This window comes from Zonotrichia albicollis, chromosome 4 (genome assembly GCF_047830755.1).
Source record: "Zonotrichia albicollis isolate bZonAlb1 chromosome 4, bZonAlb1.hap1, whole genome shotgun sequence".
Classification (NCBI taxonomy): Eukaryota; Metazoa; Chordata; class Aves; order Passeriformes; family Passerellidae; genus Zonotrichia; species Zonotrichia albicollis.
The window spans coordinates 9,299,626-9,320,055 of NC_133822.1; the positions used below are offsets into that span (position 1 = coordinate 9,299,626).

The window sequence follows — 20,430 nt, forward strand, 5'->3', positions numbered from 1 at the left end:
GCAGTGTATGAATCAACTTAACTTGCAGACAGCTTCAGTTAGGGTTAAAAGAAAATCTCAGACTCAATGGCTTTTCCCTGGAACCACAAATTTTCTTTAGGAAGTATATTTAAGGTACATACATGTATACAATACAACTTTTATATGTGTTGCTTAGCACAGATTACATCATGTGTCTAGAGCCTAGCCCCATAAATGTAAACATTTCCTGGCTGTAAAATAAAATTTCCTCATATTTTCTCAAAAAAACCTCCTAATTTCTGTCAGCACATCAGTTACCAAGGTAGATTCCAGCTCAAAACACTGCTAGCTCTCTGCTTGAAGAATTTCAACTTATTCTAACTTGTTGCTAGCATTATATTTACAGTAGTCAAAACCTCAACACCTTTGGTGAGCACTGGGAATATTCTTATACTGGTATAAGAATATTCTTATACTAGTTTATATGGAGGATTTGTGCTGTTCTATTTCTATCCTAAGAGAAGAAGGAAAGGGTTCTGTGAGGGAAATACTTGTTTTGGACTTTTACTTAGGTGTAGGATGATGTCTAGAAAGTATGAACTGATTTTATGTTTCTCTGGAGTACCTCTGGAGTACTTGTTTTGTGTTTCTGTATTAATTTCATTTTGGGGAAAGATAGAGCAAGCCTTTTCCTCCAGCCCATGTACCATCCTTGGAGCACATAGCATCTGCCTGTGCTTCCCAGCAAGGACCAAGTCCAGCTAGAGCCAGGACAGCCCACTGGACTCAGAAATGACCAAGTAAAACTCACCAGTAAGATGTGGTTGGTGCAGAGACAAAGCATATCCTTGGAAGTGTGCTGAAGCCTTTCAGCCAACCGCAGTTATTTTAATAATTTAATATTTGGTGTTAAAGCACCCTGAGCAGGGAAGCAAAGGCAGGAGGACTGGTAGCCACACAAACCCAGTGGCTCTGCGACCTCTGCCCAGTTGTTGGCAGGTGTTGTTTCCTACAGCAGAGGCTGAACAGATGCCCTCCAAACCATGCTGTGAGCACACAGCTTCTTGTGGCTGAAAGCCTTACAGCAGAATTAGGTTTGCAAGTCTGATTGATGAACTGCCTGGTAGACAGCCACTGTCAAATTGTAGTTGTTACAGCTTTGAACTGCTTCGTAAACAGTCTCTGCTACAGTAGTTTGAAGTATAACAGTGCTATGACTGAAACTTAGTAGAATGTGTAATGTGGAAAAGAAGAATACAAAAAGTAACCTTTATCTTTCTTTTCCCAACAGACAGAATGTGCCAATTTTATCCGCGTTCTTCAGCCATACAACCGGACACATGTTTATGTCTGTGGCACAGGAGCGTTTCATCCTCTCTGTGGATACATTGAACTTGGAACTCACAAAGAGGTAATTTAACTTTCTCACTAGTGTGACATGTCAAGGAATAGCCCTCATCTTGTTTAGCATTCATCATAGATTGGAAAATACTATGTGAGTGTGTAAAAAATGACCTGACAGCAGCTTACATAAATAACTGGATAAATGGTGGATTCTGCGGGTCAGACGGGAACTCTCGTTCTCACATTCGGTATGTGCATATCACTTTTGAACAAAGCACTTTCCTCAGGCTTAATACACAAAGTTCTTTGGAATGACACTTCCATGTGATTAACTAAGTGAAGAGAGCATCTAACCCAGATGTCTTCCTTTCTAGTAAGTCATTTCTGCACATACTTTCCTTACGCACATACATTCAGAGTTCAAGATGAAACTTGAACTAGTTCTGTCTTTTAATGTACATATTCCCTTGGTCCACAGAGGGATTCCTGTGCCTTGTGCATGAGAGTAATGAGCACTTTGAAAAGGGTCTCCGAGCCTGAGTGCAGGGACAGCATCTCAGGACTTTGCAATGTGTTGCAGTCTGGTCACTGAGGAGGTGTTGGTTGGTGTCCATCACTCGTGGCATATTCCTGAGCTGAAGTTTAGCAGCTGATTGGTCTTCATTTGCTGGTGACAAAGAAATCTCTATCCTAAGTGGTAAATGTTTGAGACCTAACCCCCAAAACAGAAGAATTTTGATGTTGTGTCAAGCAGCCACTTAGTACACAAGTCTCTTTTTAACTCCTATATGCATTACACCTTGGCTATATTTATCCCACTGGCACTGTTCTCAGACAGTGTTGAGATGTGACCTGTCTGGCTGATTGCCTGTGGTGCAGGCTTCCTATGCTGCTTTAGCAATAGCTTTCTCTTTTCTTCAAGGCTGGGTAAAATTCTGGAGTATAAGAAATGACATCTAAAGTTACTAAATGGATTAACCTGAAACAGAATAAGAATCACAGAATAGTTTGGGTAGAAAGGGCTCTAAAAGACCACCCAATTCCAACACCCCTGCCACGGGCAGGGACACTTTCCACTCGAGCAGGTTGCTGAAAGCCCAATCCATCCTGTCCTTGAACAATTCTGGGGATGGAACATCCACAGCTTCTTTGGGTAACTTGTGCTGGTGCCTTACCACCCTCACAGAGAATATTTTCTTCCCAAAATCTAATCTAAACCTACCCTCTTTCATTTAAAGTTGTTCTACCTTGTTCTGTCACTGATACGTGAAATCAAGGGGAGATCCCCATGGAAGAAAAAAGGGATTGATGCTTGCCCAGACTGAGATCTCTTATTATGAACCCCACAATCTGTGGGTTGGATGACCAAGCCAGAGGGGCTGCCTGTGCAAAAGAAAACTGAAGCTATGAGAAATCTACACAGTAGTGTTCTTTGCCTAATAAACCATTAATGCTCCTGGTATTGTCTGGTATATGGTGTATAATTTGGCTTACAGTGAAATAATTCTGTAGACTTCTTTGCTTTACTACCTTAAATATTCTGATTGAAGCAACTGAAATTTTAGATCCCTTGTATCATGCTGATTTCTTAGCTGAATGATCAAATACACAGCTGAATAGACCAGAACAGCTCTCAACAAGAGTATAAATAAGTCTCTGGTTTACCTCTGGGTCATTAGCAAGATTCTTTATTCACTCTATCATTGCCCTACTTCATTTCATCTACTTCATTTGTGAAGGTTGTTTTCACCAGACCTTATGAAATTATGGATTTGGTCTGACTGTTCAGTCCAGCCAGTCTAGACAAGGGGTCTGTCTCAGCTAGACATGACCAATTACCTTGTGAGAGGAAATGGAAGAAGAATCCTGGTATTGTATTTCCTAATCCCCTCACTGTCCCCCAGTCCTGCCTCTCCCACATTCCTCCTGGTTGCTCAGCTGCAGGGGTAGGTTGGACAGTGTTCAGCACTGCTCCTGCCTCTTCTGGCAGAGCAGCTCTTCTGCAGCCTCCTACTCACTTATCAGCCTTGAATGGCATCAGGCATATTTTCCCTTTCCTTCTTAGAGGCCCAAACACTCTTCAGCCACCATCCTTCCACCGCCTCTCCAGATAAATGTGACAAGGCAGGAGGGTGCTGGGGATAGGCAGAGTGATATGAATTTGACAGGCAGTTGAAAATGTCTCCTTGTAGGAACTGAAGCCAGGAAATCCATTCTCTTAGAATTTTTTCTTTTTTCCATCCCTCACCTTTTAATTTTTTTTTTTTTAATTTAAATCTTTGGGTTATAATAATAGATAATGAGTGTGGGGTAATTAGCAGCCTCTCCAGGAAAATGTAGGGTGCTTGAAAGAGCCAGGCCCTGAGATAGCCTCATGGAGGGTGGGAAGCCAGGCAGTGCTCTGCTGACCTTTGAAGGCTGCTGGTGGAGGTGCACAGTGCTCTCCTGGCCAGTGCCAGTGCTATGAAAACAGAGAGGAAAACACTGTGGATCAGGTGACTCAAAACCACAGCAGCCACTGCTTTTGAAGCAGTACAAATCCCCAACGGGATCACACAATTAAAGGGGATTAAAGTCCTCGTCTTGTTATTGCTCGAGTCGCTGCCAAAACTTCTCTTGGCTGGTGAAGAAGAGGCTTGGCCTGGTTGATGCTGTTAGCCACAGCTCTCCAAGGGATGGTCTTTTCTTTGAAAGCTTTGCCTGAAGTGAAAGCAGGAGGTTAATTCTGTGTGAATGCCTGGTAATGTCCATTAGTTTGTCTGGGGGAAGTCTGAAATATTTGATGTTGATCTGTAACTCCCTTGGTCCCCTGAGTACTGCTGGGCTTGCAGACAGCCTCCTCCCATGTGATAAGGCAAGGGTTCTCTGAGCTGCTCAGGCTTCCACATCCTAGAACAAAGAACAATGGGACACCAGCATTGTCAGGGAAAAAAAAGCCTGATTTTTAGTTTAGTTTTATCCTTGCTATGTTCACTTCAGCAGCCTGAGAATTTGGTTTGCATGATATTCCACAGGTTTGGGAAAGTAACAAGTATTTTGATGATCAAATTCCACTCCCTATGAGCTAGGATTGCTGGAGGAAATTGAATTTATGTTCTCAGATTGGAATTGATTTTTCTTTTCTCTTAAGGAGCTTAATTATTCAATATCCTGGGCTTTTGTCTTCTGAGTCTAGAGAGTTTAGGAGGCACCTCAATAACATAGAAAGGTTTGGTCATTTATAAACTGATGTGCATTAAGGATGAATTGAATTAATGTGTTGTGAAGTCTAATCCTATGTGGCCATCTTTGGACATACTTGCCTGTCATTTGTACTCTCCTGGCCTCTTGCAAGGTAGAGATATGGAATAATTAAAATAATTAAAATCACTTAATCCATTTTTAATTGTTGAAATCATGGAGATGCTTTGATTTTTTTTTTAAACTAGCTTCTAAATTTTTGTCTCTGTAATATATTGATTAGATTTCTGAGCACTAGTGGGATTTTAAATATCACTGTAGGTAGGAAAGCATGATAAAGGAAAACATGTTAAAAGCACTTTTGTAGGAAATCTCCCCTCTCTTAAAGTCAGCACAATTCTGAAGAGTCCCTGTACCTGAAGAAAATTCACTTTACTCCTCTGAGCTATCAATTTGCCTTCAGCAGGACTCGCTATGGATTTCAGTTTAACTGTACTTTCAGGAAACCATTGAAAGGGGCAAGTAAAAGAATCCCTGCTGGCAATTCAGAACTATAATGAAGCTTCAAATGGATGCCTGCAGGAATAGAGTTGTTGATTGCCCACTGAAAACATTGGCAATAATTTTTAAATAACTTATTTTCTTTATATTCCTCTATGCTCTTGTTCTGTGGCCCAGGAATTAATCATACTGTATTTGGAAACTACAAGGAAGAAACTATTCTGATATCTCTCATATCTTTAGCCTTGTTAAAAATAATAAGAGAGAGCATATGTTGCTTTCATTTTAAAAGGGTCTGAACTGTGTCTGTTGTGAACATTATTCAGCAGTCCCTGGAGAAATTTCAGAGTCAGCCAGAATCCCTTCAGGGTCTCCTGTTGCAATACAGTCTATCAGCACTTTCCCAAATAGAAGCCAGTGCCTTTTAAGTACAATCCAGCTTTTAATTGAAGTAGAAATGAACAATGCATCTCTTCTTTTCTGAAAATAATTGGTTTTTGTTTTTTTTTAAGATTTGTGTTTCACTACAGAGTGACCAGGATACAGTAAAACACTGAGTGAAAAAATCCAGATATGAAACAGACACAGACTGTAAACGTCAATGCTGAGATGACAGCTGCATGGTCTAACACACCTTCACTTTGTGCACTAGCAGAACTGGCTGTCTGAGTGAGTTTTTCTCTGTAACCACACCAAGATAATGAATTTGTGTTTATTCTCAGGAGATGATGTTCCGTTTGGATACCCAGAACCTGGAGTCTGGCAGGTTGAAGTGCCCCTTCGATCCCCAGCAGCCATTTGCTTCAGTGATGGCAGGTAAGGAGCCACCAGAGCCAGGTGCTGCCCTCGGACCTGCAATGGCTCTGGGTGAGCCCAGGAGTTCAGCAGATGCCACTGCTGGAGCTCCTGTGGCACTGGTCATGTTTCCATTGTGCTCTCAGAGCTGGGGAAGCCTTCAGGCTGCAGACAGACAGAGAGCTGGAGGGGCAGCAGTGCAAACAGAGGCATTAGAATGGCAGTGAAGCCTCTGTCTGCCGGGTGGGAAGGCGGTTTCACCCTCACCCAGTCATTGCTCCTTTAAGAGGACAACAAAAAAACCCACATGGACAGAGAGTGTTTGAAGCCCTTGTGGGCCTCTTTCTGCAATTATCAATATGTTCTGCCCTTTGAAGTCTGCTGACATGCACTATTTCCATAAATACGTTTCTGAGGTTTCTATTTACTCGAGCAGCCACTTCTGAAGCTGGGAGCCAGGGAGCAGATAGTGCACTCTGCCTGCTGCGTGCATCGCAGTACTGTGTGGTCTGACATTTGGAATGTCAGCTTGACCTCTGCATTTCAAATCACTATAAGAGCTACTTTTGTCATGGTTTGGTTCATAGCTTTGGACAATTTTCATTTAACTTGTCCGTCGAGCATATGAACACAAGATAAGAGTGAAGCACCATGACGTTTTCATTTGCAGCCAAAGAGCAGTGGTGACAGTGCTTTGAAGTATCGGTCACTCTGTGTTATAAAAAGAATATGACTAATGTTCAGTCTTTATTCTCAGATAATAAGATAGATGATTTGTGATTCTGACCCTACAGATGGGGCAGGACTTCCTTTATTAAAAACAATAGATTAAAGCCTGTGCTTATTCTTCTCAGAGACCCCTAGTACTCTTTAATGACCGTGAAGTCTATTTTTAAAATGGGGTTCAGAAACTTTAACTTTTTATTTAACTTTTTTTTTTTTTAATGCAAGCAGTAGAACTCTGTGATTTATTACAGCATTGCCTAATTTCAGTAGCACTGTCATGCTCTGACTGTTCTATTAAATCTTGTGAAATGAAGAAGCTGCTGTCTTTTAGCTAGCTAAGACATGAACTTTGCTACATAACAATTTTTGAGAGAGATAAAATTAATGGTCTGGGTATTCTACTACCCCTTTTTTGACTGTTGCTGGTGTCAAGTGCTTCACAATAATGTACAAGGAGCACTGAAAGGAGTTACAGGCCTGACCAAAAAACGGGTTTTGGTCTGTCTTTGGATGCTTACCTTATTCCCAAGTGAACTAGGAGAGCAGTATGGTTCATGGGTAAAATGCTGCTCTGGAGCTCAGGTGAGATCATTTCCCATCCCTGCCATTAATGAGCAGAGTAACCTTGGCATGTGACTTCTCTCCATCTACTTTTATTAATCTGCCAAATGGCAGTAAAGATTACTTATATCCTTCAGAGAACACTTCTTATTCAGTTACACATTTACAAGCTAAGTAATATCTAACTATATTTTCACTCATATATGTAAGTTAATGCAGCTGAGTAATTTTCATTCTTTGTAGAAATAAGTGGTCTAGTACTAGATGACATATCACTTCAAGTAGACCCATAGATAAAGTAGTTTTTTGACTGAAAAATCACCTGTTCATCATCCATCCTCACAAATTACCACTAACCAAAACTGTCCAGGTCGCTACAGAAACTTGGAATGAGAGATACCAAAAGCTGAGAGAAGTGCTGAAAATGCCTTGTCAGCAGAGCCTGAGCAAGGATGGAGAATTTCTGTTGGCCCTTCAGATGTATCGATCACAGAGTGCCTGTCACTTAGCAAACACCAATTACCCTGCCCATCCCTCATTATGACAAATACCTTTCAGAATGCACGATTGTTTCTTTACAAAGGCAACACGCTGTCTGAAAGATGTGCTTTCCACAACTGTCATGGAAATAATACAGAAGTAACAATAATAATGAGGTAAAAAGAAAGATGATAGATCTTTTTTTGACAAATAAAGTGCTTGTGGATCATGGGTTGTGGGTTGGTTTGTTGATTTTTTTCCCTCCCTTGATCTTATTTTTTTAAGTGCATTTACATCTTTCGCAAATGAAAGCACAAACATCAGAGTTGAATGGTATTTATTCTGCATTCACACTCAACAAAGGCTTCTCTCTAAAAGATCTTGTGAAATGTTTCAACCCAGGAGTGTCAGAAAACCTGGATGAGGAACTTTTGGAATGGAATTTTTATATATCATATTGCTTTTTGTAAAATTATAATTTGTGAACATGAACTTTTTTGTTTTTATGAATTCTAGGGATTTATTTCTGCAACTCATTAAACAAAATAAAACAAAAACCCTCTCCAACAAATAAAGCTTGTTATTTTACAGAAAAAGGAGTATTTTAAAATGCACTATATGGTAAAAAACAAAAAAAGGTTTACAGTGATGCTGTTTCTTTGTTTTCTTTTTGAAAAGTACTGAGATATGAAGGGAAACAGAAAATATTGTGCATTCCTTAGCATTTTCATTGCCCACAAAAGGGGCAGAAGAGCAAATAGTGACTGCAGTTGCAGCAAGCTCAGGGCACTGTGTTACAGCTGTAGTGTCCTTGTGAGGCAGATTCTGGCTGCCTTATTCAAGCAAAATGTGTCCTTTATTTCAGGGAGAGCACTCTGTGTTAAAATGATGATGATTTGTGTCTGTAGCCATATTGCTGCCATTTACACAAATTCCCTGAATTTGTGCCTGAATTCCTCTCTTTGTGAATTAACTGTTGGATAGAGATCCTTGCTCCAGGAATGGGCCAGGCTGCAGCATTCCAGTGGGGCAGCATCCATTCTGTTTTTCTGGCTCAGGAGCAGCAAAGCCATTGGGGCCATGGCAGTCCTGGGACACGGGAGTAGCTGGAATGGACAGGTGGCCATGCCCTTACCCTGGCTCCCAAGTGCATGGGACAGGGTGTTCTGATTAAATAGACATTTATATCCTTAAGAGCCCAGTTGCCATTAAAGCCTGGGAAATTTACTTTCCTGAGTACCTAAAAGATCTGAAAATTAGGCATTGACTGTGTTACTTCTCAGACATATAGTTACAAATATCACTCTCATTTAAAAGTAAATAAATTCACAGAACCGAAAAACCCATTAAAATATGACCCAATAATAATATTTTAAAGCATTAAATTAGTTTATAGACCAATTAAACACAGGTGTTGTTCACCCAACAAAATGTAAATAGCCTTTTTTTTATGCCACAGCTGTAGGAACCCTATTTTTTTTTTATTTGCAGATGAGTATCTTTATGCTGGAACAGCTTCTGATTTCCTTGGCAAAGACACTTCTCTGACACGTTCTCTGGGCCCTTCTCACGACCACCATTACATCAGAACTGACATTTCTGAACATTACTGGCTTACTGGTAAGATCCCAAACATATGCTGTTGTCATTTGCATTGTGCCTGCCTCTGAAGTTAATAGCTCCTTCCTTATATAAATATATGTCCAGTAACTATAAATATAGATATTGTATCATGGAGGCTTTGGATTACGTAGGCTTTTTTAAAAAAGCTCAGTGGAACAGAAATGCACTTGAGAAAAGTCACAGAGGTGAAAATGCTAATTAAGGGAAGAGTGGGAGCATAAGACTTAATCATAGTTTCCGTCTTTGATGTGTATATCTGTGTATAATCCTACCACTGAAGCAATATCATGACTGAAATGCTTCTATATCCAGTCTTGTCAGAATCATATTTTAAACTGTATTTTCCAATCACTTGTTAGAAGCTGTTCTGTATAGCACGTTGAAACAACAGACTAGAAATCCCACATTTTTTGCTAGGAGGTATTTTTCTTTTTTTTTTTCTTTTTTAGGGGGAAAAATACCCTTTGTTGCTGTGAGGATCATTTTAAAACCACTAAGGGCACACTAAAATAGCTTCCCAAGCAAAACAGTGCTTTTTCTTGCCTGTTAAAAAACATTGGGAGCTAGTAAACCCTCTGAAAAACTGGCTGCATTTGCACCCAGCCAGTCTCAAACCACACACAGAGTAACATGGAAAACTTCACTCACAAGCTGACCCTGCTCAATTAAAGCATCCCCCTTTTAGCTGTCAACTGTCCTTAAAGATGTGGCAACACCGGTCCTGGCTCAGGATGCCTGTGTGACTATTATGGGTGCAGTGTAAGGCCAGGGCCTGCTGACCACAGGGTTAAGTTGTCTTCCCAGCAGACAACTTCTAACAAGCATAATTTTGCTTCTTAACTCTTTGAGACCTCAACAAGAGGAAATGTTCTTTTTTTTTTCCTTAATAATTTTTCCTATCCCTTCTCTTCATTCTGTATTGTTGCCCTAAATTTCTATCTAGATGCAATTCCATAACTCCAGGATTTCTACTACAAGATAAGGAGAGAAAGCCACTTAAAAGTCATGTTTACCTTTCCAAATAGGAGATTGAAGAATCTCACTCCACTGACCTATCCCACTTTCATTTCTTGTGCTGAAAGTCTTTCTTGTCCCACATCTCCCATCTCATCTCTGATTTCCACACACCTCTTGTGCAGTGCAGAGAAGAAATGGACTGATATGAACCACAATGGGTCCATCCAGGAGTCAGTTCTCTAATTCTAATTAACCATGCAACTGCATATCCAGTTTTATCACTGATGGCCTGCAGATGCTCAGCATGGAAAGGTGGCTGGGCAGCTGCTTTCCTAAGGGATGCAGTAATAAGGTAAAAACAAAGGTTTACTGTGGTTTGGCCCTGAGCAGCATCTGGTGCAATCATTAGTATAGATCCACATTGATGAGCATTACAGGGTTCAGCTGCCAGTCCAAAAGAACTTGTAGCTTAAGAATACATTTTCAAACATTTCTTTCTCTTATTATTGTTTCTTCATGAGCAGTTTGAGGCAAGGGAACAGTACAAGAAAACAGAATAAACTATAGGTTTGAGAAATGTTTAAATGTTTGAGTGGGGGGAGGTGTCTGCCTTTCTGCTCTCATTTAGATTGATTCACAATTTATTCTGTTTTCACTTAAAGCATCTGTATTTGTGAAACTTTTCTAAGGAGAACAGTATATTAATATGTCTGGGTCTGAAAAACAGCTTTAGTGTGCTAGACTGTGAGGTGAAAATTGCCCCACACTATATAAACACTGAAGACCCTATATATTCTTCAGGTTTACCTTGTTTCCAGCCATATAAAACCCTACAGCCACAATTCTGTCTAAGACTTCACAAACACAATCCATTCAGTGTTATGCTAAGAGGCATAGACATAAACTAGGTGCTTTTAATATTTTGAAACAGTCCTTTTAAGGTTGGAGAAAATTTGAAGTGCAACTTGAAATGACGACATCATTTTTGCAATAAGCCATGGGGTGGCCAATATATTTCTAGTTTATTGTGTAATGTTACCAATTACATACTTCTGTGCTTTCACCCGATATTGGTATAAAGAAAATATTTACTTGATTTCAGATTTAAAACTCCCATCTCATGAAAATCCCCTCTTCTACTGCCCATTTACCAAGCATGTGTTAGACCTCCAGTAAAAGTTGTACATACTTGGATAATTGTACAATTGGAAATAAATTATTACCATGCATGACTCATGTTTTACTTAGGATAAGCATAAAATGTACAGCTTGCTTTTTTCCAGAGGGCCAAGGAAGTTTTGCTGTAATGCACCTTAATATTTTTAAAGTTTAGTCTTATTCTGTTTCTGGAAACAAAATTATCCTTCCCTGAGGGAAGGGAGGTAAAGACAAAGCACGAGGGAAAAATGCGTGGGATACCTTCCAGTTCCTTGCAGGGCATCTCTATCTTGGCTAATTAAGACATGTCCTAATCTCAGTGAGTGAATAGCAGCTCTGCAGAGGGGGAAGGAGGAAGGCAGCTAATCTTTCCCATGACTCAGGCTCACACGTGCTCGTCCTCCCGCAAGGGTGGCACTGGAGCAGAGGGGAGCAGGGCTGGGCTCTCTGGGGTTCCCACAGCTGCTCACTGGAGCTGTCTCACCCAGGGATGGGACACGTGGGGCTGGTGGCCCCTCTCCGGATGGCAAAGCCACCCACTGGAACCGAGTCTGCCCCGTGCCAGCCCCGTGGGCAGAGAGCACTCCACAGCCCCACACACAGGCACCCAGTGAGCAGCTGCACATTCCTCCCTCCTCTGTAGGAAGGGAAGGCCATAGCTGGAATGAGGGGTTCCTTGAATTGCATTCATCTCTTTTTGTTTTCCCTTTTCACTTTTTTCATAGCAATTTAGTCGTCTTTTCCAGGGCAAAGTCTTGGAGGCAATGAGTTCTTTATATCCTGTGAACTTTGGATGGAATTCAGCTCCCTTAGCTCTAAAAAGCAAATGTAGCATCCTGTCTGAGCTCAGTCCTTTTGCTTGCCCCTGTAATTTACTGAGTGAGGTGACACTTCCAGAGGGTGACTCACCCTGCCTATTGTAGGAATCTGTCTTAAAATAGGATTATTCATTGTCACTTTGTCCCTCCCTGAGAGTGAATCTGGCTGAGAATGGGTTAGGAGCTTGACTTCTAGGTGGTTATGGTAAATGAGGTAAGCACTGTCCTTTGTATTCTGTCATACCATGTATTTCTGTCAGCCCAGCTACACAGAGGTGCTGCTTCCCACTGTTTTGGGCTGCTTTTTCATTTCTTTGTGCTCTGGCACAGCCACTGCTTTGTGGGTCTCTTTTTCTGAGCCTAAGTTCTCCCTAGGTTGCACTGAAGGGGGTGATGGCCAGCAGGTAACCAACAGCCACCCCTGCAGTGAAGAACCAGCTGTATCAGCTTTTCCCATCAGACCACATGAAAAAAGCACAAGCAGCACATGTACCATCTATTGCCAGAGCTCATGAAGCCATTAATCCCTGGGCTGGTTACTTGCAATCTAGCCATGAGCTTAATATGTGGGAAGATCTGCTGCTGAAGCAAATAGTAGGGGGGATAGATCTGTCTGTGGGAAAACAGTCATTTAAAATCATCATAATTAGTTTTTTCTCCCATGAAAAGAATCCAAAAGCCTAATTCACAGTTAGTTTAAATGCACTTTTATATTTTGGATAGATGGGTTAGAAAAGATGAGACAAAAATCTCAGTTACAGAACATTACGTGCTTTTGAGGTCATGATCTCTTCCATTTAATTATTTTTACTTCATCTTCATATCTTTTACAATGTATTTCTGCTCGAATTTAACTTTCAATTTCAGTATTTTCAGTTGTGATTTAAAATCGTTAAATATTGGTGTTCCTTTAATTAGTTAGTGATTCTTCTAAATGTGTTCCAGGAATTGGTATTGAGACATTTATTTTTGCATTTGGCTTGCCAAGGAAAGCAATGAAGTTTAATCTTCAACCCCTCGTACATTCAGTGTTTTGTTCTGTGAATGTGGATTAAGGAAAAAAAAGGATGTGACTTTCAAAAACATGGAATAGAAGAATTTCACAGGTTTCCTCTTAAATGGCTATTTTGCTAACCACACATTTAAGAAACCATACTAGAAGCATATTTATGTATTTATTCATGCTTAGAGATCTAATCTTCAAAGTAGCCTTACAGGCCCTGAGGGGTAAGGAATATTTTCCTCAAGCTCGTTTTGAAATCCTGACTTAAATTTATAGATCTTGATGCCTGCATCATTTCATGTTTTCTGCTGACACCATTCTCTAGTGACAGAAAGGTTTAAAATGGAAGCAGCACTGTGACTATTTTCACCCATAAATTTACTCTTCTGTCACAAAGGTGCACACTGAGCACTTAAACACATCCCATTTTGTCTCAGGCCCTTTGTCTCAGACTGCAAACTTTTGAATCAAGGGCTCCCTTTTTTTTCTATGTGTACTGTGGAGTTCATGGTGAAAATTCCTCAAGGCTAATATAAAGTAACAATCATTATGAAAAGGACAAAGGCATGAAGATATATTGAAAGCTGATAATAGTATTCCCCCATATAAACAGTGTGCTCTGTTTGCTCTGCATTCTTACACCACCCTCCTTATTGCTTTCTACTGCAGCCTACCTGATACTGGGGGTTTTATTGCTGAAAGAATGTATTTTAGAGTCAAGGGTCTCTTTGCACTGTATTTGTATAGCCACTTCTGTTTAAAGAAAAGCACCATTGATCCAAGTGCCCTCAGAAGAGCTCATCTATTGCAGCATGCTGGGGAATGTCTTAAAAACCCCTACCCCAAGTAGCTGGTTCATTTGTGCAAGGCAGGGTTGTTGCCTGCTGTGCTGCAGTCATGGACCCTGGAATTGCTTCAGTTTCTGATTTTAGTGCAAAATTACAATGAAAACAAACAAACAAGAAACCCCAACACCTAAAACAAAAGCCCTCAACTAGTGGGCAGGTAGAGCAGGATGGGAGGCCATGGATGAGGGATCTTGGGAGCAGTGAGGAACATCTTGGCCCTGTAAGCGTGCCTGCAAGATGCAGGCAGACATCCACACTTGCCTTGGAGGAGACCAGGAGTAATGCAATGGCCCAGCATGCCACAACGAGGCATTTTTTGCAAAAAGCAGATTTTAATAACCCAAACAAACCATTACATTGATGCAATCAGTCTGTTTCCAAGAACGGGGAGCTGGGTCCTTAAGAGTGACCAACCAGTTTTGGAGTTTGCTGTGCTAACTGGGGAATCCCAGCATGGCACTGTGTTGGATTTGCGTTGCAGCACTGGTTACTGAGAATTTTAGACTTTCTGCGCTGACAAACATTGATCCCCAAGAGAACACTACATTTGACCTCAGGCCATAGAGAAAATTTCCAAAATTAAATGATAAAACTAAGATTATTAGTGTATAATTTGAATAGAAGTTTGTAATATCTCATAGTGAAAAACTTAAAATTTAAAGCTTTAGAAATAGTAATATATATAAAACAAGATTGAAGTTTTAAAGCAGAAGCTAGTCCTTCTTCACCTTCTTCCTGGATTTGGGTGATATTGTATAATTAAATAAAAAGTCCACATTACAAACTACAAGTAGTTAGTTATTGAGCTAAAAAGAAAAAATAATTTAAGTATCATTTTTTAATTAAATAGTTTATCCTTAAAAAGCCTCATAGAGGGAGAGATATGGCTCCATTTTTTAGGTTGTTAAAATGAAGTACTACAGAACTCACAGTTTGTGAGACTACAATATAAAAAAGAACTAATAAACATCTAAATCCAAACAAAAAATACCATCTCATGCATTTAATCCCAACCCTGACCAAAAAAAAAAGTTTAAAACTCCACAGATTTGGTAGATACAGTCAGTAAGATTGCCACATCACAGATATGTGGGAAACATTTCTTTGCAAGCTATGTCTAGTAAACAGTAGTATAGTTCTGTATTGATAACTGCTGCCATGAGTTAATTAAATAAATTTAAATTCTACCAGGTGATTTCAGAAAATCTACTTAGCTTCAGTTTGGAGGAAAAAGCAGTGAGGTAGATCTGTGTAGGCAATGCTTTGTACTGAGACTTAGTCTGTCTCCAAATAAAGAATGATAACAAGTGCTGCATACTTTTGCAAGTGGTAGTAAGATCTGCACACAAAAACACTAGCCTGAGAATAAATACTTCAGATTCCATGGTGATTTTCACTTGGAGTTAGTAAGAAAGTTGCTGCTGCATATCTATATAATATTTTTATTTCACTGAAAGATGTAACATAAATGCAGCGTTTAACAGCAAGTGCTAAGGCTTTTCTTCAGATTTTTAACCCCATTTTTCTTTCAATTTCCAGGAGCGAAATTCATTGGAACTTTTCCTATCCCAGATACCTATAACCCAGATGATGATAAAATCTACTTCTTTTTTCGAGAAATATCTCAAGATAGTGGCACATCTGACAAGACAATCCTCTCCAGAGTTGGGAGAGTTTGTAAGGTGAGGACTCTATAGTTTTGATAAAAATTAAGCAAGTGTTGTTTATTTCTGTGAGAAACGTATTTTCCCCTTTGTTACCCAATGAGCCGCTGTAGTAATTTTTCTGAACATTGATTACTAATGCCATCAGAAATTTACTTGGCATAAAATAGACTTAGTATCGACTCTGCACCTCTTTTAAAAAAGCTAATAGGTTTATAAATTATAATCCTGTGTCCAAACAGTAAAGTATTGACCTTCAGTGCAACAATATCATGTTTTGTTTCATGAGCTTCCAGTGAGGATGGATGAGTCAAAGTGAGCACAGTGGCAAGGTATTTGGGGTTTTGTGGAAAGTGCCCATTGATGCATGGATGTTCAAACCCATTCCTTAGCTTGGCTCTGTGGACCATTCCTGGGCATTGCTGAGAGCTGGGGTCAGTCATTTGTTTCTGCACATTCCTGATAACCCACTGGGGTGAGGGGAGGCTAAGGAAATACGCACTTTCTGAGATACACCCACATCTGCCTGGAGGTTTCCTCCCTTTGGAAGAAGAGCAATTCTTGACCCATTCACCAGGAGGAGCGAGCCCCTGGGTCTCCTGCAATGTAAAAAGTTAATTTGGCTGATGCCTGACCTCCTTTGAATGATTACTCCTTCACTTTCCCCTTCATTCTGCTTTGGTTTGCCCTTTATGAAAGATTTGTGCCTCAATAGTATATAGAGACTGAAGCTTTCATAAGCTTCAGTCTTTTTGGAGAAGCATCTCTCCAAAGGGCAGAAGCCTCCTCAAAAGACAAGAAGAAAAGAAAAACAATTCCTGCAGATGAAGACAGCACTCAGTGTAGTTTACTGTTTAGCAGCCTGATGATTTCACTGAGGTCACCACCCACAGTAGCAGAAGGGTTTGTAGACTTCTGTGTCACATGCACACTCTCTCCAGTCCATTGTCCCCTAGAACATTCTGTCCCTCTATTCTGTAGTAACAGAAGCAGTTAGTGGAAGTGCTCTCATCCTGTCTTTGGGTCCTCAGGAATCACTGGTAAAAATCAGGAAAATGGAACTTGAAAGCTGCCTTCATATTAGTAACATAGTAAACATAAGCTTTGAGCAAATGTTTGTATTGTGATAAACTGGGTATCAGCAGCACCACAGAAGTCACACAAGTAGGTACATTTCTATGATTTTGTTCAGAATCATTAACAGACTTGCAATTTCTGAGCAGTGACTCTGAAGAAACTTGAAAATTAGTACATGAACAAAAGTGTTTGTGATTTGCAATAGGATGTGTGTGGGAGAAGAGCACTCCTTCAGCTGTGGACACACACTGGAAAAAAACAAAGAGTGGACAAGTGTATGGATGTGTAGATCTGCAGCTGCTCTGCAGTCCAGCAAACTCCCAGCTCCACCTGAGATTTCAGTGGCCACAGCCATTTCACACTTCTGTCCTTGACCTAAAGTGTTAAGATAACAAAACACTCATTCATAAATCAGTTCTCTAGTAGGTTTTTAGCCAGACGAAAGAATGGATAATCTTTAGCTGGGTATTTCACAGTAGAGTGATTAATGACAGAATGGAAATGCAAACATTTATGATTTGCTGCTAGACATGGCATTTGCTGATTGTGAGAGAGCACTTAATGCATTAGGAGAAATTGATAGACAGCATTTTCAAGCCAAGGCACATGAGAGTGTATAGTAAACTAAGATATATTGGCTAGAGAAAACCAGCATCCTTTACCTAGAGAAAAAGGGAGATAAGCTATCATAATAAAAGCAAATGTATTGTTAGGAAATCCTAATGACTGTGTATAATCATACCTCAAATGAGAATGAATATGTAGAGTAATCATGTTAATGGGAAATATGTCATGAATTTTATTTTTAGTAGTCAAACCAAAACAATGAAAACTGATAAGCAAGGTGATTATTATTAATAGTTCTACACTGTCTTCTTTATTTACTGAGCACTGGTTGCAGAATTCTTTTGATAATCCAGACTCCTGCTTTTTTATATTTGTCTTAATTACCAACAAATTTAAAAAATGTATTTCTAATTATTATAAAGAAATAGAATTATTATGGATATTTGATAGAAATTAAATGTGCAAATAGACTTGCCTGTTCATGGACTGAGATATTTTGGATCTGTGCTGTGGTATGAAACATCTGCTGTGCTTAATTGTCTGTGACATGGGAACAATGCCTTTGATTGCAACAATTGATAACAACAATTTCTAATTGCACTGTCTCGTTAATGTGATCTGTACTGCACAGAGTTAAGGCTTTCCTTCTTTCCCTCTTAAGCAGAGAATAACAGCATTTGGGAGGAGCTCAGCAACTTCTGAAGTAGTTTGCTTGGTGTAAACACAGTTTTTTTCTACTAGAACTTGATTTCTCTCTACCTCGCCTTGCCTTAGGGCTCCTGTCCATTAATGCCAGGAACACATGCTGAAATTAGAACAGGATTTGTTTTTAGTAAGAAGCTCAGTCAATGCAGCCTATTCTTTGGCTAATTTCCAAGGGTTCAACAATACGATCTCTCAGTGATCCCCTCCCTTAGGGAAAATCTCAGGAAAGAATTCCCCTTTCCCAGTTACTTTCCGAACCAGAAGACTGCAGTGCTCTTGCTGGCAGCTCTTTGCCCAGAGTCCAGCAGCTGTGCCTTGTCCTGCTCAGCAGAGCATCTGCACCCAGTGCCCTGCAGCCTGTGCTGCAGCTCTGCTCAGCCCCACTCAGCTCTGCATCATCTCTCTGTGCCACTGGCACTGGGGAGGAGCTGCTTTCAGCAGCCACTTTCAGAGCCAGTTGTGTCATTTGTCATGGCAAATGGCATTTCCTGTTTTTGGTTTGAGCAAGCCAGTAAAAGTATCATTGCCTTATCTGCAGTACCTGATACTATTTCTGTTGCGTTCATACTTACATAAATTGCAGTGTTTGGGGTTATTGGCTTTCTTTTCATATAAGGCCACAACCAAAAAGAAAAATAACTGTTTTAGCGAGCAAAATTTATTTATTTTTTAAAATGCATGCAGTTAGACATATATATATTAATTGATCACACAAACCTTAACTTCTTAAGAGCATGAATCCACTTATTCCTATTTCTATAAACACAGGCATAAGATTTTACAGCCCACAATCCTGAACCACTTTGCATCATGAAAGACAGTACAGAGTCATTACACATTGAGGAACGTTTTGAAAAAAAATACAATTTCAGCATCCATACACTGTGCCCTGTGCAGTCCAGTAGCAAGCCAGCCTCATTTTTGTGCATACTCACTGCTAAATGATGGTAGAATTCTAATTCTAACCTTGTATATGTACAAGTCTAGCCCTAGAAAGGACACAATTTTCCCTCCTATTTTCCCCACTCAAATAAAGGGAGAAATAAAAATCTAACATAGAGAAATCACAGAAAAAGTTTTGAAGAGGGAGGAAAGTTGTTGGAGCTTTGTTTGTTTGTTATCTATATAGAAACACATCTTTTCATAGTTACAACCTCATCCTATTGGAATGAAGTGGAAAATAGCCAAAAGCAGTAGTCTCTCTGCTGCAGTATGAAAATCCTGTTTATTATTACAGCGGTTTGCATTTGCTGTGTTACAAGCTTCTCTTTAATGGTATTGGTGATGTATTGCAAAAGTTAAAGCTTGCAGTCTTAGAGGCTGGTTTCCAAGACCTCAACTGCCAAGAAATCAGACTTCAGCCCCTGATGTTTTCCCATATTTCCCCAAGTGTTTGGTATCCAGAAGCAGCCTTTGTTCTAGTGGGAACAAGTGAGCTCTTTGTCTTTTTTTTTTTCTTTTTTTCCCCTTTTTTCTTTTTTTAAATACTGTTCCACCCCTATATATACCAAGCTGTACCTGGGGAAAAGCATACTGCAATTAGGCACAGCCCTCTTGGTTAAACTGTACTTTCTAAGCACACTGGAATGTAATCATTTTAAGAGCTCTTGAGTCAAGAGCCCTGGACACACCCTGCATTCCACCTTTGGGTAATGTAATTTATTTCCAAAGCCATGAACATCAGCAGAGTTCAAGGCTGTGACCTTGCCTCCTGTCTGGTGCTTGGAGCAATTTGTATTCCCAGAATGGCAGGAGGGAGCTATTCCTCTGTGGCTCCAAGTCCAGACTCTCCACAGACTTTGCCACAGGGCTGCTGGTGTTAGAAGTTTTTCTTGTCCTGGATATAGTCTAGCCATGTCTTTACTGTGACTAGGGATAACTGGCTCATGGTCATTATTGGTATTTCTGTTGTGTGGATAATTGATCTGTCCCCAAAGCCCTTGGAGCTGTCCTGGCAGTGTCCTGCTTTCCCAATCAGCTGCACCAGCCAGGTCCCGGAAGCCAAATAGCCATGTTCACATGTTCTCAGCAGGGCTAATTAATCTGGGCTCACAGCCATGCTCGTGCAGCCATCCTGCTTCCAGTTCTGGAGGCAACTCATTCCAGACGAGATTTAACTTCCTGTGTGTTACATGCTTACATACCTCCTTTGTCACCATAATATTGCCTAGCCACAACTCCAGACATAGGAAATATTTTTTTTCTTGATTTCTCAATAATAATTATTAAGAAATCTCTGAAAAATTCATCCCTTGATCAACCTTGGCCCTCATTTGCCTGCTGAATGTCCTTGCAGCCATGAGGCCTTTGGCAATCAACTCCTCTTGGACTTCCAAATTTGATATTTGCACATTATGTGCCATTTGAAAGTTTTCAAATCATGTAGAAAAGCAGATGCTCATCATGATGATTTCATTTTTATGGGCTGATGTGTTGGAGATTGTCCAGTTCCATAGAGTATC

The 20,430-nt window shown here is 40.2% G+C and overlaps 1 protein-coding gene across 2 annotated transcripts in view; it reads left to right on the top strand.

Moving 5' to 3' along the window:
- Nucleotides 1–20,430, top strand: part of SEMA3D (semaphorin 3D) — a 145,245-nt gene that overhangs the window by 81,253 nt on the left and 43,562 nt on the right. For both annotated transcript variants that reach the window (XM_074538772.1, XM_074538771.1), the window contains exons 5-8: nt 1,253–1,372; nt 5,709–5,802; nt 9,040–9,168; nt 15,495–15,637. In XM_074538772.1, the coding sequence (XP_074394873.1) occupies nt 1,253–1,372; nt 5,709–5,802; nt 9,040–9,168; nt 15,495–15,637 (486 nt within the window). The remainder of the gene's footprint in view (nt 1–1,252; nt 1,373–5,708; nt 5,803–9,039; nt 9,169–15,494; nt 15,638–20,430) is intronic.